The sequence below is a fragment of the Rissa tridactyla genome, chromosome 1 (genome assembly GCF_028500815.1).
Source record: "Rissa tridactyla isolate bRisTri1 chromosome 1, bRisTri1.patW.cur.20221130, whole genome shotgun sequence".
NCBI classification, from domain to species: domain Eukaryota; kingdom Metazoa; phylum Chordata; class Aves; order Charadriiformes; family Laridae; genus Rissa; species Rissa tridactyla.
The window spans coordinates 78,500,119-78,523,682 of NC_071466.1; the positions used below are offsets into that span (position 1 = coordinate 78,500,119).

At 40.9% G+C, this 23,564-nt stretch overlaps 1 protein-coding gene across 3 annotated transcripts; it reads right to left on the minus strand.

Annotated features, from left to right (window-relative positions):
* Positions 1 to 435: 435 nt before the first annotated feature.
* Positions 436 to 17,986, minus strand: LOC128904343 (arylsulfatase D-like). 3 transcript variants are annotated; one of them, XM_054188498.1, is made up of 11 exons: positions 17,916 to 17,986; positions 14,995 to 15,096; positions 14,297 to 14,446; positions 13,178 to 13,299; positions 11,614 to 11,736; positions 8,061 to 8,484; positions 7,193 to 7,329; positions 5,812 to 5,946; positions 5,040 to 5,202; positions 4,617 to 4,738; positions 436 to 4,006 (listed from the first exon to the last, which is right to left on the minus strand). In XM_054188498.1, exons 2-11 carry the CDS (start codon positions 15,072 to 15,074, stop codon positions 3,636 to 3,638), a joined length of 1,827 nt encoding a protein of 608 aa, XP_054044473.1. In that variant the 5' UTR covers positions 15,075 to 15,096; positions 17,916 to 17,986; the 3' UTR covers positions 436 to 3,635. The 3 variants fall into 3 exon arrangements, with proteins under 3 accessions (XP_054044473.1, XP_054044472.1, XP_054044474.1); XM_054188497.1 differs by lacking the exon at positions 17,916 to 17,986 and adding an exon at positions 17,446 to 17,557; XM_054188499.1 differs by lacking the exon at positions 17,916 to 17,986 and adding an exon at positions 17,446 to 17,510 and having other exon boundaries at positions 14,995 to 15,044.
* Positions 17,987 to 23,564: the final 5,578 nt, after the last annotated feature.

The window sequence follows — 23,564 nt, forward strand, 5'->3', positions numbered from 1 at the left end:
AAAACTGATACCTGGGAAGTCCTCTTTCAGGTCGCCTCACACCAGTTTATGCTGCTGGTGATACAGACAGACTAAGAAAGGGAAGCAGAAACCCACACCCATAAGCCACATTGCTTTCATGTTTTATAGATCTTATATTCACCTGATGTTTTAAAGTATTTACAAACTATGTGACATATTTGTATTAGTTACTTAAGATAACAATTTATGAGATATAAAAAATGACCACTTTTTTCATACCAGTATGTAACTAATAGTGGTCTACTTCCAAATATGATATGATGTTCCAAATATGAAAGAATATTATTTTTTCCTAGGGGACTTTTTTCTTATCCACAGCATTTTACTTGCTATGTACTTTCTGAGTTTTATATCTCAGGATTCTATAAAGCAAAGAGGAATAGCCTTGTTCCTTTTTTGCAACTTCCTGTCAGCTCTGGCAACCATAAATAAGTCAACGATGTGTAAATATCCTAGTCTCAAATCTCCTGTAATTGGCAGTTTTCATGGATTTTAATGAGCTTCCAAAAAGCTAAAAAATGATAAGCAATGTCAAAAGAAAAACAAACCCACAAAAAACCCCAACAAAACAAGAAGCTCAAAGCACGGTTGCGGTATGTTAGTAAATATTAACTGTTAAATCTTTCAGTTTGCAAAATAAATCTGGATGCTCTCTTGACCTGGGGAAAAGCAGGTAGCCCAGCTGTGAGAAACCGCAACTCTCTCTGCCACAATAGCTATACAATATGTGGAACAAGGGGAAACAAGGGGAATAGCCTGAAGGTGAAAAATTACTCGGAAAAAAAATACTGTCAAACAAATTGATGACGAGGGGTTAAGAACAGCAAAAAGAGAAACCAGTTCCCATGGTATTTATAAAATGTACAGGAGATGGTGCGCTCTCTATAAGTGAATAAGACTACCCTAAAGAAATACCATCGTACACTTCTTGTTGAACTGGAAAACAGCCTGGACGACTCCTAATAGTGGCAAATATTTGTGTGAAAATAGATGTTCATTATACTTTCTGTCAAGGAGACTATTTCGATGCACTGCTTTGTTTTTACCTAAAAAATGCCATTTTGAGTCTTATCAAAACTGCTTATAAGCCTATGCCACGTTTCTCAGACTACTCAATACGTGTGAACACAATACACAGAGACAGTGACTGGCCGTGCCAGTGTCCTCCATGTGCGTGTGTGTCTGTGTCTCTGGGACATGTGCTCAGCTTCACCACGGGTTGAACCTGCAAAGAGGAAAGCAGCAGCAGCGTCCCCCAGCCTGGGCAGAGACCCCGGGTCCCCAGGCACCGGGCTGGGCTTCCAGCAGCCCAGCAGAAGGGTCCTAAGCTGGGGCGGCTGGAGGAGGCAGCCGTGCTCCTGACGTCACTTAACAAAGACGAATGTAAGGTTAGAATTCCCGAAGAAAATCAAACAAATTTTAAAAGGTTGTTTTACTGCTGCAGCTGCGCAAGAAAGCAGGATACCATCATCTGCTGACTACCCAAAAGAAGGAGGAGGACAGTGTCGTTTGTCAAGGCAGCCTTTTTTATTGTCCGTGATTGTTCCACGTGTAACGTCCATGTTACGAAGTCCTGAATATTTGCTGATCCCATGGCACTTTGCATATCAGCAGGGCCTGATATTTGTGCTTTCATGGACAAACCCCAGTGTTCAGGACAAATTCTAGCTCAGATGTCATCTTGTACCCTCTAGCTCCAAATGAATACCCTGCAGTGCTATGGAGTATTTCTGTGCAAGAAAAACTGGTTCAATCATATGAACAGTTATTATACCCACATATTTTTACAGGTGTTGAAAAATTGAGAGGATGTAAAATCCCAGATGCTAAACTGGCTTGAGAACGAAGTGAGATCTTGGAAAAAGACAGAGAAATTTGAAAAATGCCAGTCCTGTTACAGTAATTTCATGTAAAGAAAACACTGCATATTGAATATGAAAAGACCTTTAAGTTTAGTCAAGAAAGAACCAGTGAAACAGAATACATTCAAATGAGAAATACAGCAAACACTCTTAACAATGGAGGAAATTAAGCAACAGTCCAGTACATGTGAAGTGATGGATTCACTTCATCACTTGAAGTTTTCACAGTAAGACTGAGTGCCTTTCTCATCAATAGCACTGATGGAGCATGTGGGTGAGTTATAATAGTCTCTGAAATGCACGAGGTCACAGCATTTAATAACAGTTTGCTTTTAAGCTGTAGGGCTTTATTTACCTGCCCATTTCCTGGTGGCTGAATTGTGGGAAACAAGGGGGAAAATAAAACCAAAATAAACCAAACATTTATCAAAAGGAGGTGAAAAATTGAAATGGGTCTTAGCACGACAGTTAGAAAAATAGTAAAAAAAATATGAAATAATTTGAAAGGGCAAATTATGTTCTCAGATGCCTACATATTCAGACATACCAGTGTAAACTAGTCTACATGAACAGATACACATTGTAGCCTACAATGAAAAGCATTACCTGCAAGGGCACTTTAATAGGAATGACTGCTTCAACAAAAAGAAAGAAAGAACTGAATTTACAGCAGCAAAGGAGATAGATCTAAGTAAATCTGTCTGTTCAGTGGGATGAAAATTTAACTTGTGATGCAAAAAATACCTTAAATCTGCATTTCTTTTTTTTAAATAGCAAATTAGAGTTTCTCTTTTTTTCATAATTCATATTGGGCATCTTTCAAAGAGTCTTTTCCGAACATACTACTTGTTATCAGGAACTAGTTATGACTGAGATACGGGCAGCAAGGTAACTTGTGCAATCCTGTGCCCAAATGACTGAACTGTTTGTCACTGTGGCACTTCTGTGACCATCAATGCCACTCTGCCCTTGCCAGTGCTGCTTAGGGAGCTGGGCGCGATGGGAGCTTTGGAAAGGGAAAATCCTTTCCCTTTTCTGTTCTCCTTCAAAAGAGGCTGACACCAATCAGAAGAATCCCATCCTGCTCAGAAAGCGCAGACAGCCGTTACCCAGCTTATCACGTTTCCAAGCTTTATGCCTCACCTGGGAAATTTCTTCTGATGCAGAAGCCCCAGGCTAACCAGCTGCCATCATCCCTGCTGCTGGAGGGATCAGCTACAAGGGAGGAAGGAAGCAACTTTTAAAGGAGATTCTGTGAGGACCTGTGGGCAAAATTGTTTTGGAATTATTTTGGAGGCAGTAGTCTGCAAAAATTTTTTATAGCAGCACCTTATGCATCACCAGAAAGGATAACAAAATTAAGGGAGACGACAGTCCACAAATTGCGTAGAAATTCAGAACACAAGGCAAAGCTTCTATGTATACATTCATAAACAACAAAATATAAGTTATATCATTATTAGCACAGCTCTAACCTTGGCCTGCCTCAGTGCATTTGAACTATTCATGCAGTTGTCAACAGATGCGACTTTAAACATGCTCTTCAGGTCATTCTGTCTTGGTCGCTCCCTGAGAGTGTCCAGCCTAAAGTCACCTTTACAGAATACTGTGCCGTTCATTGGAACAATTCTCATATAAAGGCTCCATTAAAACAAACAAGCAAGCAGCAAGCAAACAATCCATCAATCAACACCCCCATTGAAAACACTCAATCTAAAAACACTTTTGAGGAAGTAACTTTGGTTCCTTCCTTTATAGGTCGGCAAGTTTATTATCACCTTCCTTATCACACCAACAGAATGGGAAGGTCCCACAGCACGGCTGCAGCCACGGCTTCCACATGATGTTGTACAAGGAGAGCTGCTCTGGGACTGGAGTCAGTGTCCTGCGATGCTCTTCTATGGCTCTTCCAATCTTCCTTAGTACAGTGTCAAAGAGGGGCTCGGTGTCAGCCGTCAGAGGTTTGGCTTCAGAAGGGTCTCGTGAGAGATCAAACAGCAATGGAGGGTCATGATGGGTCACACCTTCCCCAAAACATGGGCAAAATCCTCTATCATAACAACCCCCAGCTCCAAGAGGACGGAAGATGGGGGTCACATAATGAGCCTTCCAGATGGCTCCACCTGGCAGGAAGGAAAGAAGGCTTGCAATGATACTGGTAGTTATCACAAGGCATTAGAAGAGTGAGTGTTTCTCTAGAGCTCGTTTCTGGTTGCACCTCACCTCTATACTTATTAGTTAATATAGTATTTTAATTTCATTTTTAATTAAGTGCCATAGAATTAAACCAATGGAAAGTGTTTTCTGGCGTTTTGAAAATTCTCCAGATTTTTCAGCAAGTATCAGGTATCGCTCACTTTCTTTTTTATGAAGATATGAAAAAGAAATTTGGAGTTTCCATGGCTTACTTCCTTGTTAAGGTAGCAGAAGGACAGACAAAGGGCTGGGGCAAAGACTTCTCCATGAGACAAGGAGGGCATGGACTCCCCAGTGCTTGCATTCAGATGCGTGAGACCCATCATGAGCTCTAGTAGCCTGCCTGGCATGTCACCTGCTTTGAAGCCACAAACAGACTTTTTGTGCCATACAATACAGGCAATACTAGTAAGTTCTTTACCACCTTACACCTGCAACTACTTGGAAAGCTGCAATCCCAGAAAAAGTGCATTAGACAAATGTGCCGTCCTGTAGATTGAACCTAATTCTTGGGAGGGAAAGAAGTTCTGTACTCACTGTCCTTCTGGTGCCACCGCACAGCATGTAAGTGAATGCCACAGTAGTGAAACAGGAACTCGTGCTCTGAGTGCTCAGCTGTGCCTTGCAGTAAAGGCATCAGATCCCGGCCATCAATTACCCTAGCAGAAAAAACAGAGACCATCAGGCTGAGGTAAGCTGTACAGGACTGCGTCCCTTCAGCACACCTGTTGCTGCAGCTGGCAACTCTGAACGAGGAAGATGCTTGTACAATGTAGAAGATTGGAGGCAGATGCTCAGTCTCAAATGTAGAGAAGAGGTGAGTGAGCTGTGATAACATTTATGCGTCTAGAAAAGGAGCAGGAGTGAAAAAGAAAATGTCAGACTCTTAGAATGTGTTCCAAACTAGATTTTCCGTAGTTTTTGGGAGAGAAGGATGAAGACAGACACTTGTGTTTGTACCTGTCCTGGGGTAGTACCCCTCCAGCCAGATGAACTACTGTAGGATAAATGTCCATAAGGCTTGTAGGTTCATTGATAACTGTGCCTGCCGGTAACACTCCTGGCCACCTAAATATCCCAGGGACACGGATTCCTCCTTCCCAGCCTGCCATAGCTTTTCCACCTTTCATGAAAAATATAATACATTTTCATTAAAAAAAATCATTTAAAATAAAGAGAAATTTTAAACAAATATTATTGTATTATCATAAGCTAATGTTACATTTATGAGCCTTCCTTACCCTTTTGTTTTTGCCACTAAGCTCCCTCTCCTCAGCATCACTGAAAGTGTGTTCACTACATCAGAGCCCTCGAGTGACCGTACACCTTCTGTTGTTTTACAAATGCATTGGCCCATCAGAACTCAGCATCAATAAAATTTTCAGGTATAAAGTGATTCTCCAGCCTAGTTCTCCTCTTTCTTTTACAATCCTATAACATACCTGTTGTAGTTAATGCAAGGGTTCAGGTGCAAGATGCAAATAATATTTAGTGAGAAGTTACACAATCTTAGTAAAAAATAGCTTCTGATCAGTTGCCTCATGAGGAAATGACAGTTTGAGAATTCATGCTTATAAAGAACACCTGCATAGGCTAAAATTGTCTACATTTTAAAATGCCTAATTAGAACGAGACAAATTTGCTTCTCAATGATAAAACACTGGTAGTCCTTGTACAGTCTTATCTGAGCTTTAGGGGTGTCCTGATTGTCACCATCCCTGACAGCTCTTACCTCTGTATATTCCATTCCAGCCACCCAGCTGCCTTTTGCCTTCATGTCTTTCCAGCCATCCACCATGATCAGAGGCAAAGTAAATTAGTGTAGTATTTTTCAAGCCTTCCTTGTCAATAGCATGTAGAACCTGGCCTGTAAACACAGGAATATGTGTGTATTAAAAAGCAAAAATATCGCTCACACTACATAAATTTTAGCCTCTGACCTGTAAACATTTGTCAATGTAATTTCTTAGCTATGTAGGGTTGCTCATTGTTTAAAAGAAGAGTTTTTTAGGATTGAGATTTGTAGTTGTGATTTCACTGTCTGTAAAAGCACAGGAAATGTGTGATGTGCTGTAACTCCTTTATTATTAGCATTATCACAAAGGAGTGCAAGAACCACAATCACAGACCAGAAGCCTGTATTGTAAAGGGCAGAAGCGCCGTGTGCTATAAAAATATGAAAAGAAAGCATGATCCAAGGCCCCGAAAAGTTAGATTCTGCATCAGTGGTGGCCATCGTGAGAAACGAGGAAAAAATGTTGTGTACCCTTATCTTGTATTGTCTAGACCACAGTTAGTTACTGGCTGGATACAATATGCATTAATAATATAGTTCTTTTTTATTTAAAAGTCATTCTTGAGCTGTTTCTAATGCTCCTAATTATATTTGTGGTGTGTAAGTGTTTGAGAGGGAGGTTTGAAAACCAGTTCTTTCTGTATGTGTACCTGATTCTTATCCGTTTTGCAAATGTGGCTACTTTTCCTCCACCATGACAGAGTGATAAATAACTCTCCTTCCCCTCCAAAAAACAGGCTGAAAAGTAACATAAATCTAATTTCTGGGGGCGTACCAATTAACATTTATGAACATTTCTGGATTTATGAATGGGACTGAAAAATATTCAGCACTCCGCTGAATGCAGCAGCCACAGATAAATAGCCTGCTGGTTTACACGGGGAATTAAACTTTTTTTCAGTTTTATCACCTTCTGATGTGTCCTACTTAGATAAGACATGACCATAAGAAGCTGAAATTATCCAATGTTTAATATTCACAGAAAACTAAATAATTCTCTACTTATTTAGTAAGAAAGCAGGAGTGTTCCTTGACAGGAGCCCAGGGGACATGGTTACAACTGTTAAACACTAGACAAAAAACCCTAAGGGAGCAGAAAGACTCACTTGGTCCAAGACTGGAGGAAATAAAATGCCAACGCTACAAGCCAACAGTGCTCATACAAGATGGACAGATGTTGATGAAAAGCTTAGGACTTTTTTCCTTCTTGTTTTTAATTCTCTTCCTTGTTCTTTTAATGACAACTGCATTTTTTGTTACTTATTCAGACCTAGGTATTAGGTAGTTTGAGACATTGTTATTTGCTATGGTGACTTACCCACCATCCAGTCCATCTCTTCTACGTTGTCTCCATATAAACCATGGCTGCTCTTCCCAAGAAACTTCTCTGTGGTGAGGAGAGGGGTGTGGGAGTGTAAAAAGGAAAGAAAGAGGAGGAATGGCCTGTGCTTATTTCTAAAAAAATAGAAATCAACACTTGGTTATTAGGGAGGAAGATTCTCAATACATACAGAAGTCAGTCATAATGGAAAATGGCATATATACGTATTTCAGCAATCACTTCAGAAGCATCTTACTTTGTAAGGTATTCAAACCCCGTGATTAGGATCTGTCTGATAAAATAATGTTTGGCTTGTATACAAATACCTTCTTTTTTCCCTGAATCATAGATAGATAGAAAAGTTCCATATTGAAGCTCCATTTTCTACTGTTGCAAACCACGCTGTGCTACTGAAACAAGGGCAGCAGGTTCATCTCCTGCCAGCTGTTGCCCACGTATCAGTCCGTACGATAAGGCTACCTCACAGCTGTACTCCTTCCCCGGCCCACACATGAGTTTCTGCCATCAGCTGCTATCCCTTAAGGCTGCAATGTTGGTCTCATTGATAGAAATCCATATTTCCTCAAAATAGCCTAGAAACGTTCAATCCAACCCATGGAAATTTGGAAATGTTACGAGCTTCAGTGAAGCTAGGAATAACAGACATCCCTAAGCAGCAGCTGATTTTTTTGTTTAATAATATGATATCACGATTAATATTATTAATAATTCATAGGCATAATAGTACTTACAATCCTATATAATGTTATAACAATTATAAAAACTTTGCATGGGAAAATGCAGTTTAGAAGTTGCAAGACACTCAAGGAGCAGAAAAAATGTGATCAAAGGAAACACACTTTACCTTTCAATAAATGAAATGGACTCTCTCAAGATAAGGGACGTAGTCCTGTCTGTCACCATTGGCTGCTCAGTAACTTCATGGTTTCTCATCATAATGCAGTTCCAGTATCGTACAAACCCATAACTTGAGAACCAGGATACGAAAAACAGGAGACTAAACCCAGCAAGGCAGGTCAGCGTTTTCCAGCTGACTGAAATCAAGCCCGTCAGTCTTCCCAGGGCAGCGGTGAGTGTGACGAGGCCAATCATCTGAGTGGAAAGCCAGAGTTTCCTTCTAAAGGCTCTGTCCATCTCTGGTGTTTCCGTTGGTTGGCAGTCACTTATTAGCGTAAAAGGCATCCCATAAAAATAGTCAAACCCGTGGTTTAAAGGATGATGACAATGGTCGTTGCGGGATTCACAGTTAACACCTTGATGCCACTTCCCTGAAAATACAGATTATTAAAATGTAAAGAGATAATATTTAAAAACGGGGTTTTCCTCATTTTCTCAAAAAATGGTTGTTTTTTTTCCTTCTTGTGATAACTCTTCATCCTACAAATATATACCAAGTATGTACTGATATAATGGGATATATCTTACGACTCATGAAAGTAAACCTCTACAAATGATAAATTTCCAACAGAGTTATCGGTGCTCTGTGTACATATTCATGCCCTGTAGCTTTGAACAAATGTAGAAAACTGGACTGTAAAAGGAACTAGAAATGGAGAAAAATTCAAATTTCCAGAACCGAGCAAAAATGTATGGCCTTCATGCAGACCTGTCAAGTATGAAATAGGAGGAAGAAGCCCTTTTGTAAGCACAGGACAAAAAAACATTGTGTTGTTCTGTTGTCGCTTTACCTTCAAGATGCTAGGCAGACTTGTTTCTGGAAAGTTTTGAACGGCTTGATGTCAGGACTATGGCAACACTCAGCGGCCTGGTGGTGCCAGTCTGATAAGGGAAGCTATGGATAATGTAGACAAGCCACGTGCAACTCAGCAGTGGGTTTGGCAGACAAACCACCAGATCCAGAAGACCTTGAGCTCAGGAGATCAGGATTTCTCATGAAGCTGTACATATCAGCCACTTTGCTGATACTAATATCTCCATATACTGGATGAGAATAAAAGGCCTTGTTTTATAAGTGGTTTTGCCATTTATTTGTGTTTCATCAAATTTAAAAAGTGAAAGCCTTCTACTTTTAAATTCTGAAGTCTTCGTGCATCAAAAGGAACATCTCCTGACCTTTTGCAGTACAATTTGTTCTTTATTATGAACATATGTCCATTATTATGATGAATGGCACATCAAAACCATGTTTTTGCTTCCCTTCCAGTCTGTTCAAACACACTGGTTAGGCACTTACGTGGAATCATAAAAAGTTGGCTTATTCGGCTTAAACACTGAGACTTGTGAATATCTGAATCATGCGACCAAAATCTTCCTCTCACCAGAGAGATGCAGTTTAATTGCATTTTATAATCTCTGATGTAACACAGGCCTAGAGATCAAAATGAACTTTTATAATTTTACTTGAAAACTCATTTGCAACTAATTCTTCTTGTGGAGTAAGGATGTGCGTACTTACAGAAGGATATTATCCTAAACAAATGGTTCACTGTGTTATGTATACAAGGAGACAACCCTGAGTAGGTTTCAACAGAATTGCTGTACATTAGAATAGGAGCAGGAAAAACTGTTTCAGAGGAAAAAAAATGCTGCTTTTTGGATATAAAGAAAGACTATAAGTTCTGTGGTAGGTGGATTAATTGCTTTCAGCTAAAATCACTACTCAGTTTACCTCTTGACATATTTAGAGCCAGCTATAGAATGAAACAGGTTCGTAATCATACATAAATGCATTGGTCATAAATAACAGGTGCAGCTAAAGTATGCTTGGACTTCAGATGCATTCCACCATCTAAATCTCCAGCTGAGGTCGATACAGGCTGCTGACATGCTACAAAAGACTCAAATCTCCAGAAGATAAACTAACTGTATAATTAAGATAAATTAATCTTTGAGGGCACATGTTATACAACATTGGCTTTCTGACTACAAAGAAACTGCAAAGCATTTCCCAACAAAAAGTCTCATTATCACATCAAGCTGCAGGTTATTAACAGGATTTAACTTTGCAATTAAACTGGTTGTGCTCAGAGCAAAACAATCACAAACATTCAGGTGAGACTATTTAGCGCTCCTTCAGCTGTGGTGATGTGGGTAGATGTTCTGTCAGATTTCTTGCCTCATGACTTGAATGTAAAGTTGTTGGGGTTTTTTTGTGTCACTTATCATCAGTGCTTTCCCTATGGTGCAATTAATCAGAATCTGTCAATCCGGTTAAACGAAGTGATGCTCTTGGTGTCTATAGTGTGATTTTAGCTGAGGTGCCCACAGGGAAAATGCCAGCCCATTTAGCTAGCTGTTTGCTAGGAGGTATGCAGCCTGCCTCCGACAGCCGCCCTGCAGGGCAGTTCCTTTGGCAAAGCAGAGACAAATCTCATTGTTTTGTTAGTGATTACGTGCTGAAACCAAGCTGAAGCACGTGGTTAATAGACACGGGCTTTTTTATGAACTTATTAAAACAACTAAAATAATATCGCTACAAAACTAACAGGTGAAGAAGATTCAGTAATGCAGAACTTAAAATGCCTGTAGGGCTTCGTTTAGTGTTGCCTGGTATGGTTTAGATTTATTCTGCTGAGTGAATACAAATGCATTCCTGCAGACGCTTTTTTAGTGAATTCAGTTTGTTTGTGCAGGCAACATTTTTACGTGTCAGACATAGATTTTGGATCTTGACATTTAGATGCTTAGATGAGGTAGGGCAAATAGCTGAAAATTCAGCTCAGGAACATTTGTGTTTTAACTGTCTGTGGAATTATGTGACATCGCTAAGATAAATGATTATTTGAAACTTGATCATGACCAAAAGTTACAACTGTATTAAAAGAAAAGAAGTCCCATAAAACATAAAGCAAAATGGAATTCATATTAATGCTGAAGGAGGCAAAGTTTTGTGGGCCGCAGTGCAGTCTTGGTGAACTATAGTGGCACGCTGTAATTAAAGAAAAGAATAATTGCTTGCTTTCTGTTTTTGAAAGGCCAAATCCTGTGATATTATGAACTGGGTCTATTGTTTTAAGTAGCAGCTGTTCCCTTTTGCTGTGAGGCTGCTCTGAGCTGTGTAAAGCTTCGTCATGCATATTTAAATGGCAGTCATGTTTTTGTTTTTTATGAAATAGCATTGGAATAAGTATCTATACCTGGTAGAATAGTATTCAAGAAATATTAGCATACTTTCCATTATATATTTTAACAACCACAGCTGTGCTTGAAAGCAGGTAAACAGTAAATATTCTTCGCTTTATCGGACGCCTGCTCTTTTAAGAGAGATTCTTTTTGGTCAGGATTTCTTCTTACAAGATGTTCTTAAATCAGGATATAAAAATATTACAACTGAGGTATGAGCAGTTGCTAACTAAAACAAATGGTTTGAGCGAGACGTGCAGGTGAAACACATTCTAGGCCTTCAGGCCTAGACGTCTTCAGGAGTGTCCCCATACCTATCAGTCCTGTGGAGTAGCCTTGCCTCTGCAGTATTTTGGCAAAAGTGGTTTCGTTTGGAGGAAGCCCTCCTGAGCCGCCATTCCAAAAAATAACACGGTAATTGTTTATAGCATCCATCCCTAAAAAATATAGTAATAAAAAAATCTTAGTAAGTATAAGCGGTAGAGTACTTTTATCAAACATACTTTCTTGTTTCCTGGTTTCATTGATATTATAGTGTTAACCATTTATCCAAATGCTGTTTATTTGGGAAAGTGAATCTAGGACTCCAGGCAAGATTAAGAAAAAGTTGAATCTCTCCATCAGATAATACCTATTCTTCTTTGTATCTCATACTGAGAAATTTTATTTTATTTTATTCGGAATGGCACAGTTGTATGGGAGCTTTTATACGTCACTGTGGTGGAAGTGCACCTACTGAGTGGGACCGTGAGGGCAGGGAGGAGGGTGGGGAGACTTCAGCCCTCTGTCAGCCTCCAACTCTGGCTTGCATAAGGCTGCCTGGGAACGCAAGGTTTCCCTGCACAGTGGCATGGCTGGTATCCAGTTTCTGAAACCCACAGAGCAGCTATCTAGCACCGCAATCTTCTCCTCACCTGCAGGTTTACACCCTGTTATTTAGCATTATATACTGGCATAACCCCATCATACAACGTTACGCGAGGTACAATCTGTCAGGGAAGTGTTGAATGTCTCTGGCCCTGTTTTTATAGTGGGAGAGAGTCTGTACAAGCTCATCTGTGTTTTCAGGCTATCTGTCTCAGTGGGGGCTGTCATGATAAAAGGAGGACGATATGTCAGCTTCAAAATGCCTCGGGAAGGAAGGCGCTGAAGATCATTTGCAGTAGAACAAGCGTTAGAGAGTTGCTGTTAGAAACATGTAGAGCTATTTGTTTTTCATACCTCTTCATCTGCAGAACGCAGTTTGACAGGATAGTATTTTTTCTTCAAAAACAGAACTGGGAAAAATAATATAGCTGTCAAACTGTTATTTCATAGGAGGGATGAATTCTGACACATAGGTAACAAAGCTTTCCTGTAAATGACGAGTTCTCACCTCGTCTGGAGGGAACGGATGCACATCTGCATAGATCTACTCTGCTCCCTGCAGGGCTGAGCTCTTTCTGGTATCTGATGAGGAGCCACCCATGACAGAAATTAATGTAACTAGTGCTTTAGAAATGTGTCTTTATTATTCATGTTCAGTGTAATGACTTTTTTGAGTGTAACAATTTGTACTAACTCTATTCTGGCTGCAATCTGTGCAATAGAGCACCAAAACGCAAAGCCGTGAGCTGGGGGGGAACAGGCATCTCTGCAAAGCTGGTCCTTCTCTGCGCTGCTTCCCCCCAGGTTGGTTCATTGTACCCCGTAAATATAGATATCACCTCAAAGGTCCTAGACCTAGCTGGTGTGTCTTTGTGTGCCTCAGTGAGGGATGACATGTTTGTGGCAACCTTTCTATTTGCACACCCTCATTTCTTTTGTGCCCATTTTACGACATTGTTCCCTTCAGCAATAAAGCAGTGTTTAAAGGCTGCTTAGTTTTGCAAGACAAACCTGATCGGAGGGGATATCTGCCAGTGAGGAAAGCTGCTCTGCTGGGGGTGCAAAGTGGAGCCGCAGCGATGTGTTGGGTCAGTTTCACTCCTTCCTTTGCCAGGCGGTCAATGTTTGGAGTCCTAAAAATGCAACCAGCACTGTCAGATATCATTCAGAGAGTCAAGGGAATGGGGACAAGGAATAATATACTTATCTTTATGTTGGGAAGTTTATTCTATTTGAAGATGGTCAGGAAATACATATTTTTTAAAATTTTTATTATAATCCCTCAAGTGATGGGGAAATATTTTCTTTTTTCTTTCTTCATTAACAATGATTATCTGGACAAATTTCAAGCCAATCATTCCTTCTTGTTTCCCAAGTCCTGTGAAGGGTCTTGCAGAAATGTACCCCACTCCTCTTGAAGAGGAAAACTAATGCCTTAGGTATGATGCCATGCTGAAGTGGAGGCCCTGCCACACAGAGCCCCATCAGCTACCTACGATCATCAGCTGCCTATCAGAAACTTGCTGGCCAGTGCTGATCAGGGTGAGATTCTGAGAACTTCGCTGGATGGGGGGAGTAATTGTACCAAATTTGGTTTTGTTCAAAGAAATGACAAGCTGGTAGGAAACCAGCAGGCAATAACATGGCACGATTTTCAAAGAGAAGGGAAACTCTTATGTCCTTGGGTCTGAAAAGAGAAGTACGTCCTAGTAACACAGCTTATTGTAGTGATTTATACTGTATTTTGATGTGAGAGTGGGAAAGAATGGCACAACAGAGTTAAATGAGGTAATGAGGCCTGATAAAGAAGGGACAACATTTCTGTCTGCAGGTATGTGCAAGAGCTGAGCATTTCTCAATGTCGGGCAATTAAGGAATATACAAGAATGGTTGACATATTCCCACAGTAAAGCAGCTCGGGATAGCAGAGCTGGCCCTGGTAACGCCCTCTAGGCTGTGAGATAATCCTGGTAGTGCTTTACATTTGCCAGTGGCACTCGTGGGAAATCCTCCCATTTCTCCAGGAAATGAACGTGAAGACAGCTCAAATAGCTGATGATGGACCGAGGATTGCAGTCTTACATTAAATAACACACCAGCTCTGTTCACTGTTATGCTCAGTTTCCTTACCTGATAGTATCATTCCCATAGCATCCTACATCCCCTATGCCGAGGTCATCAGCCATCAACAGAACAATGTTGGGCTGTGTGACGATGGAAAGCTGTGTCAGTGGTGGCTGCAGAAGCAGACCAAAAATCACAAGTGGCACCAGGGATGTCCTGAAACAGAAGAAGGGAAGAAGCCAATGACCTGGCCATTCATCACTCCCACTGCGCGTGGCTGAAGACCCTCCGGCGTGAGCTTGGCTGGAGACCAGACCAATCTTTGCCAAGACATAGAGGGTGTGTTAAAATTTCATCATTGACACAAACAGATGCCAGGGAAGAGAAAGTGTCAGGAGCATAACTTTAAAATCTCCTTTTATGATGGTTTCCAAACTTCCTATGAGCAGTCTCACTTGGGAATGTACATGTGACAGGTGATGTATAAGTTATTTTGCAGTAGTGGCCTGGGATGTTTTTTAGAAGTTGTTTTGGGAAACAGAGAACATGATTAACATCCTCTGACGTCCTTCTCACCCTGACTGGGACCTTTGTGTTGTGAAAAAGTTAAGAACAAGAAAAACAAACAAACAAAATCACATTGTGAGTATACTATATAGATAAACAACCCTACTCTTTCATAATACAGGACTGTGTCATTATTAAACTTCACTCACTTTAAATCTAAGTGTGGTATGACAATAATTCATGAACTTTTTTCTTACCAATAAGATGTTAGTTGCAAAATCATTTCTGAATTTGGAGTGTTCAGATCCTGCAAAACCAAGAGAGAGCACCTTGTCATGTTTGCATCTTCTGAGTAGTCACTGCAATAAAAAAAGGTAAAAAAACTTAATCAAAACCTATCAATACTGTCGCTGTTTTATTTACTTCAGTGCACCTCAGATCAGACCCTAAAGGAAGAAGAGTAAAGGAATTAACGATATTTTTATTGCTAGTACTTCTTCACTTCTTAGAGGAATTTTTCTTTTTGTGTAGAAAAGTTTATCTTAAAGTAGTACAGTAATTTTGTTACACGACTCAGCTGTATGAAAAGTACTTACTGTTCAGAAAGGAAGGAAAGAGCTTTTTAAAATCCAGTCCTCAATATCATGTATTTTTCTGTAATCACAGAGACAGTAGCAGCCTGCTGCTTCTTCACATAATATGCCAAGTTTCCTTTCAGGCTTTTAAGAGAGATCTTTAGTTGTAGAAATTCTAATCATCCTCTTCCAATGATGACATTTCCTTAGAAGACACTGAATTTGTGGTCTCCTGTTGTTTGATTCTGAGCTGAGCTTTTTTCTTCTTTGTATGTGTGAGATTTCAGGGTGAGATGCTATTTCCCCCCCCCTCCCCTGTGGGACTTTCACTGCCAGGACAAGACTTTGAAGTAAGGGCCAAATGACCTTGGTTCAAAGGCTTTAAAATAGACTCCTTTCAAATTTATTCCATGTCTGGTTGAACTATCCCAAGAATCTCAATTTTATAAATTATGTTGGTTTCACATTGTATTTTCCAGAAATGGTAGTATTTAGCAGCTCAGTTAATATCCATAGAACCATAGAATGTGTTGGGTTGGAAGGGACCTTTAAAGGTCCTCTAGTCCAACCCCCCTGCAGTAAGCAGGGACATCTTCAACTAGATCAGATTGCTCAGAACTTCATTGAGCCTGGCCTTGAATGTCTCCAGGGATGGGGCCTCCACCACCTCTCTGGGCATAGTTCTTACATTTTATTTACCAACGCTACAAGCCTCAATGGTAAAATTTAAATATCTATGCTTAGAAAATTGTCATCCACACAGCTTTAAATGCTTATTTACAAGCACTAATGCTGATGCAGCATCACTATCTACAGACACTCAGACTTAGTTTCCTGCATTTGGATTTGTGCCTTTGCTGCATCCTAAGTAGGTCTAGAAAAGATACTGGAGGACACCTCAGCCATAAATATACATAATATACATAGTACGTGCCTCCAAAACAGTTGAAATAAAGAGAGCATCTGTAGTTTGTTTCAGTGGCCGGTCCAGCCCAAACCACAACAATGGGAGTCAGAAATAATCAAATTTAATTGTGTAATTGGTTGTCACTAACTGCCTGTACTTCATGGTGGAGAGACACTGATTCAAATCACAGGCTGGGGCTCAAGGCTGAGTTTCCTCAGAAGCTGCCTGTGAAAGAGCGGGTAGTATACAGAAAAGAGTTACGGCACTGACTGATATTCTCCCTGTCAAGCCATTTCCTTAGTGAAAGGCGATGGGGGTCCAGTCAGGGAAACTTCAGCAGCTCCGGTGGGAACATGCCCTGTCCCTCTCCTTTCTGAGAGGTCAGAGGGGACCCCAGGTTCCCCCATTTCCCCCCCCCCCCACCCCCGGCAGCTCCTTGCCTGCCCCCGGCAGCTGGGGCAGCAGCAAGCGCCCGCCTCGTTCAGCCCCAAGCACTTTGGAGGATGCCTTTTTGGGGACCTCTTTGGGACAACTTTTGCCAAAGTGGCACTTATGCCATGCTGCAAGTAAACAGTCCACTTTGCTATCTGAATTGAATTTGGTTTAAAGCAAAACTTTCCTCCCTCTGCCATTATTTAATCCCCCCCAAAAGTAATGTAGATTTTATCCCTTTCTTCATCTATTTTAATAATCCAGGGGGGTATAGCTTGCATACCTTTCATATTTTACTGCTTTACTTTACTGATTGAACTGTTTTAATCCATCTTTACTTTTCTATCAAAACACTCACAAGATACTGAAATCCCAATTCAAGCCACTTTGCATAAGAGAAAATACTCCTATTTTTAGATGCACTCAGATACACTTTTCACAAAAACAGTACCCCTTTGTGGCATCAGTTTGGCAACACTTGGTGAAAGGTCTTACAGATAATTCCATTCAGTTTGGTAACGTTCAGTCTGTGAAAATGTCTTCTAAAAATTCCTATTTTGTAGACTTGATATAGATACAATAAAAGCCAGACTTAACGGTAACAAGTTGCCTGCATCTGTCTGCTCTCACTTTGTACACAGACATGTATGAGAATAACGTTGTTGTAAAGGGAAATGCCTTTTGAAAACTTCCTTGAGATATTTTTATCTACAGAAGTAAAAAGAAAATGCTTCCAAATGCCCATTAAAATTTTCCTGTGCGTTTCCCAAGAGAGTAAGGGAGGAATACGGTACCTGGTCAAGTTACGCTGAAAGCAGGCAGCTGACAGACTGGAGTGGGAGCTTATTTTCAGTCGACTCAAAACCATTCCAAATTTTTCAGCACAACGACTGCTGCTACAGCACAGCGGCTAACATCTGAGGGCAGTCCTTAAATCTGCTCTAGCTGCTCATGCGCATTTCGCCGCAGAAAAGCCGTGTTATACCGGAGCTTGCAAGCGGCTGGATGGTCTAACTTATCCCAGAGTCTCTTAAGCTGAATGTCTCAATGCTGTTTGCACAAGGATGACATTCATACACGCGCGAGGGGCTGGGGAACACCGCGGACGCAGCTAAAATGCATTCTGCCCAAGCAGCGGTTTCTCAAGGGAAAGGCAGGAGCTCCTTCTAGTCTGAGACACTCCAAGGAAAGGCACTGTAAATAACTGTTTCCTGTAAAGCTCTCCTCGTTACCACCAAGGGAAAAAGAAAATGACTGTACTTACAAAGCAGCAATTCTTTGTCTGTAGAAATAGAAATGAGGTGAATATCTTCACTCTATGGCAGCCCCAAGTGCCTGCAGCGATGACAAGGTCATCTCTGCGCATGCAGTGAGGAACAGTTCTAGGGTGTGGGGGGGAAATGCCAGCCAGAGACCTGAATTCGCTTTTTGCAGAAAATGAGTCATTTGGCTTCACTTCAGAGTGCTGTGTGTTTCCTGGTCAACGCTCTAATGACAAATTAAGGTTACATGCTGGCTAATGTTTTATTTCTTGATTTTTCTTGCATCCTGTTGTACCAAGTGTTTTGGGAGAGCATGAGATACTATCAAACAGCCATCTTGCTTTACTAGCAGAGAATTTGGTGTGTTTTCATATCTTAAAAGAGAAGGGAGACATTGTTATGAGTCGGTGGTATATCACCAATTGCAGTGCTTGTGTTGGCTTGCTAGTGGAGCACCTCTCAGGTAAGTTTACAGCACCATGGGTGTTCCCTCCCCTGCTCTTTCCCACCCCAGCATTTCCATGGTGGAGCGGTTATAGCCGGCACGCACAGGAGAGGTGATGTGTCTGGTTTTCCTTCTCTGGGTGCCTGCTTCCTTATTCCCACCCGTGTTACAGCATCGCAGTCTGTACCTTTCCATTTCCTATTCCCCTTCACCATGCCTGTAGCGCTTCAGGATTCATTACCGTATGAAGGATTTCTTGTTGTCTGATGCCCTCTGCTGCTGTACGTTTTCTAAGAAGAGGGCACCTTCTGAGGTGCTGGGTTTTTCTGTCCAGGACGCAATCAATCCTAGCCAGGCCCTGCTGACTGGGAGAGGACTTCTTGCACCTGGGGTCTCCTCCACAGCTTTTGTATTCTCCCCGTGTTTTTTCTGGGACTTCTTGCAAATTCTATAGTACTTGTAATGGAGAACCACAAACTATAACTGCTATGTTATTTACTAAATTTAGAATGGAGCAGAAAATTGAATGCACGTCTACAGTTACACTGCCGATGTGTTTTGTATGTAGCCGCCTTCTAACACAGGGAGAACTAGACCAGATCACTCATTAAAACCTGGCTGCTGGGAATTTACCGCCTGGGCACAGCTATGGTGTAACGAAGATAAAGGAGGGAGGGTAGTGTTTGTGATCTACAGACGTTCCTCTCACAGTGACAACTGGTGTCCCGTTTGGTGTTTCATCTTTGAAGAAGAGAAAGGTGAATGCCCTCTCACTGATGCCATTTAAAGATGCCGTTTTCAAAAGGTTTATGCAAAGCTAACTCTGTTCCCAGCCACTGCGCTACTAGCTCTACCTGTTTTCTCTGGGGAAATCCTTAGATTTCTTTTTAGAAAGTCTGTATTTGTTCAGAATGTGGAATGAATGTGGAATATTGCAGAAGCCTTGCATACGCTTGTCTTTTACCCTCCTTTTCTTTAATCAAAGTACTAGAGGAAGTAGCACTTCCTGACCTTACTGAAGTACTTCAACATCCAAGAGTCGAAGGCCCAAGTTAGAAGCCGTCTGATACTAGGATATGATGATAAAGAGGCTCCCTCTAGTGACTAATTTATTTTTGAAATCTTATGCTTCAGAGAACATTTGATTCGCACTCTACCTTTCTAAAAGTCATTGCACAATGATGTAAAATGGTGTTATTTCTTTCAACTCTGATTTACACTAGGTCTTCAAGGCCTGAATACCCACGAGCAGTTGCAGATTCTCAACTGCTGTCCTGGAGAATGTAATCCGGGTTCATGACACTGGGAAGGAACCTGCTTCATGCACTCCAGGACCGCTCCGCAATGTTAGCTGAAGTGCAGTAATTGGGGGCACATGGGAGAATCACTTCAAAAGTGCACTTCTGGTCTGGGGTAAAGCAGTAATTCTGATGCCCCAATTCCTCCCTAAGGCTTGACTTAGAAGGCTGCTGCTCACAAGTCTCAGAGAATGATTCAGATTATTTACACACCATCTAACCTCTCAAGGGAATCTAAAAATCTCTGCATACTTCCATTTGGGCAAACAATCTGCTGTGCCGCCTAAGCACAACAGCTACTTTGGCCAGTAGAAATGGTAGGGACCTTGCACGTAGGCATGATCTACCTCTTCAGCAGAGTGGGATGGGAGCTTGGCTAAAAAACTGAAACCTTTTTTTTCTCGATCTTTCTCCCATGATTTTTGGTGGATTTTTTAATTAAAAGCCATGAGGGAGGTATATAAAGACCACTTACAACAGGAACCATGGCTCTGGGTTTCCCTTTTGGGAATCCAACCTTTTACAAGAGAGATGGATGTTAGCTCTCTTCAGAGTAGTTTATAGCTTAAAAGTAAAAGGGCAATGACTGCTCTGTCAAGCTCAGGAAAAACTGCTGTAGATGATCTTCAATGGAAAAGAGATAGTCGTCTGCTTCTTGTGCTTGCCTGCACAAGAGGGTGCTTAATTCAGACTCCTGAGGCCCTTCTGCTGCCCTTGGTCGTGCACTTCTTTTGTCACAGGTTTACAGCTTCTTTTTTTTTGTTGGCTTCTTCCAACAAAGGACAGCTTCTTCCAAGGACCGTAGAGCCCTCGTGTTGTCCCACAGAGGTGGCCACTTCTCTGTATGCCGCTCTAGAGGGGCACCCGCCTCCTCTAAGCACCATGTCATCACTCCTGCTGTTGACCTCTCCAGAGAATGCAGGGTGTGTATGCATCCATGGCAGTCTGTACGGATACTACTTTTTAGGAACAGCCAGATGTAAGTTAAATGCTTAATAATAGGCAAGTGGTCTCTTGTCCTCTCTTCCTTCTACTGCAGTGAATGTAGTGATCTCCTAATATGTGTGAATATTTTTGTACATACCAGAATTTAGAGAACTTATTTTAAATATTTCTGTGTTGTTTTTTTTTTCCAACAGAAGAGCAAAACAGATTTAGAACAGTTTTTAGGCAACTGAGGCTGCTAGACTAAAATTTACACTGAAAATACTAAAAACCAAACCAAAACAAGAATGTTTTGCAAGCAATAAGATCGATACGGACTGGGGAGATCTGAAAAGAAAATCATGGATTTTCTCTAGCAACCTGTAAAATACACAAAACAGATTTTGGTAGTTTGTGGAAACAAGGCATGTATCTAACATGTTCTTAAAACCTCTGTCCTTTAAAACTGCTTAAATCTTAAGAGTCTGAGATAAAGCACAGTAGTGCATGAGGATCTGAAGGTATTACCTGATCCCATGTTCTGCTGCTTTATGAATTTTCCAGCACTGCAGCTGTTCTTGCAGATACCAAGAGCAGTAATCTCAGTGGGCTGCTATTCCAACTACCGGGGGCTGATTGAAAATCTACAGTATTTAGTTTCAGACTGTTTTCTGATGCTGAGACAAAATACATTCACACAGGTAGAGACTGTCTTGAAAAATTACTATGAGAATTTTGCAAAATGTTTTTACTAGCATGATAATTTATAAGATAACATAGTGAAAAACCACAAGCCACTGGTGTCACTAAATAAAGACGAGATGAGGCACTCCCAGGGATCACAGATTTTCAATGTTTTTATAAACTTAAGTAGTGTGAAATCAGGAATGTCTTTGTACTAATATACATTATCAAAGATTTTCAAGATGAAGTATAGGAGGCTTTGGTTTCTATTGCTTATTAATTAGCAATTATTAATAACATTATATAAAATTCTAGTAAAATAGACAAACAACACTGAGTATTCCATATTCAGGTCAATTTTTCTGTCTATTGGAAAGCAATCATTTAAACCCACGACAGAGGAAATCTATAATTCAGCATCCACAGAGGTATGCAATCTTAAAAGGTAAAAGGTTTTGAGACTCCTTAAAAAGCTGTGAGCCATACAACAGAGCAAGTATTGCATACAGATTGCATATGACTTGCAGGGGACAGAACCACACTCATGTTTGTCTGCAAAAAGCCCCAAAAGCAAAGTCAAAAAGAGCCCCTGGAGTACATTTTGGTAATGATTACTATTCTAGGTTCAGAGTCATTTTTCTCCTTGTTACTACAGTTCACAAGTCAACTTAAATCTATCTTCAGTATTTTTCTGGCAACTGCCACAAGCTGCAGTTTCTGAGTTTAGTATTTCAGAAGCCATGATACATAATAATTTCAAGCCTACTAATTGTAATCGTCACCACTGAAGAAACAATGGAGAGAAAAAAAGATAACACTGACCTGTAAATGCAGAGTATTAAAAATAGTTCTTGCTAAATCAAAGCCCTTTTAAAATGTATTTTTGTATTACAAGTTTGAGGAAGAGCTATTGTCATTCAGAACTGAGGATCGACTTCAGAGACTAGGTCCTTTTGCCTATTTAAAATCACTAGTCACATACCTTGCCTACTGCAATTACAACAGTTGAGCACCCGAATGGCCCCAGCACTGCACAAAGGAGAATTCATCACAGGAGTTCATCACAGGAATATTGTTTGCACTCTCAGAGAATGCAGCCTTGCTCCAGAAATCCATGGTGGGAACATTCCTAATGAAGCCACAAAGAAACAGCTTTGCTGTGATGGTCTACATAGAACAAACACATGGATTAGGAGGTCTGAAATGTTTTTATATCAATGGCATTCTTAAGCCAAGGTTGTACTACAGACTTCTGCTGGCATAGCGATGTTGGTCAAGGGTGTGAAATGCAGTTTTGCTAGTGTATTGTGGGAAAGAAGTGGCTAAAACAAACAAAATGCTGGAAGTGATTTTTTTTTTTTTGGTACAAAATGCATCTTCAGCAGGACTGGTTGGCTAATACTGTATTCCCTCTTGCCGTTTAAGTACTCTGAAAATGGATGTGGTCATATGCATTTCACTCATGAATATACTGTATCTTCTAACATCTCACTTTAACATTGTAGTGATGCAGTTGACTTGTAGAGAGAAGCAGTGATACATTTATTGATATAAAACAGGGATTTTACAAAGTTTGATAGTAAATGCAACAGTGTTTGAACAAGATTTGATGGCAAAGCACACTTGGTTATTTACTGCATAGAGGACAGAATTGTCAGGGAAACCTTCCTGTTGAGTCAAAGTTTCAGAAAGGACCCCCTTGCTTTCTAAACTCCTTCTCAGAGAGAAGACAATCCTTTATATCACTTAGCTAAGATTTCAAAGTTTAGCATGCTATTAGTCACTTACCAAGGATCTGTTGTGGCAAGGAATCTCTGAGTCTTGAGAAGTAACCTTGAGTGGCGTCTACTCAAGGGGAGATCCTGGTGTGCAGCCCGCTGCTGTGCAGGAGAGCTCAGAGGGCTCTTGGGCTACTCACTATTTATGGGTGTAAGATGATTGACTTATAGTCGTATTTGCATATTTACCACAGTACCAGTGTTGTGGTGAAGTGGGCGCATTGCTCAAGTAAGGCCTTGGCTATTGTGTTGTTTGTTATCTGTCTCCCTGAAACCACTTTAGAGCAGGATGCAGCCATCACAACTAGATGCACACATAAAGACCACCATGGGTGGTTATTGCATGGGCCCAGTTACAGGAGATAAAGGTCAGGTTGGGGGCAAGAGGAAGCACACCGTCACAAACATCTGTAGGCATGGGGGGAGGCGAGTAGACAAATATATCAAAATCTCCTTGGAATTTTTGCTTGTACCTTACATGCTGTGATCTGGAATCCAAACACTGTAGCATACGTAGCCTTA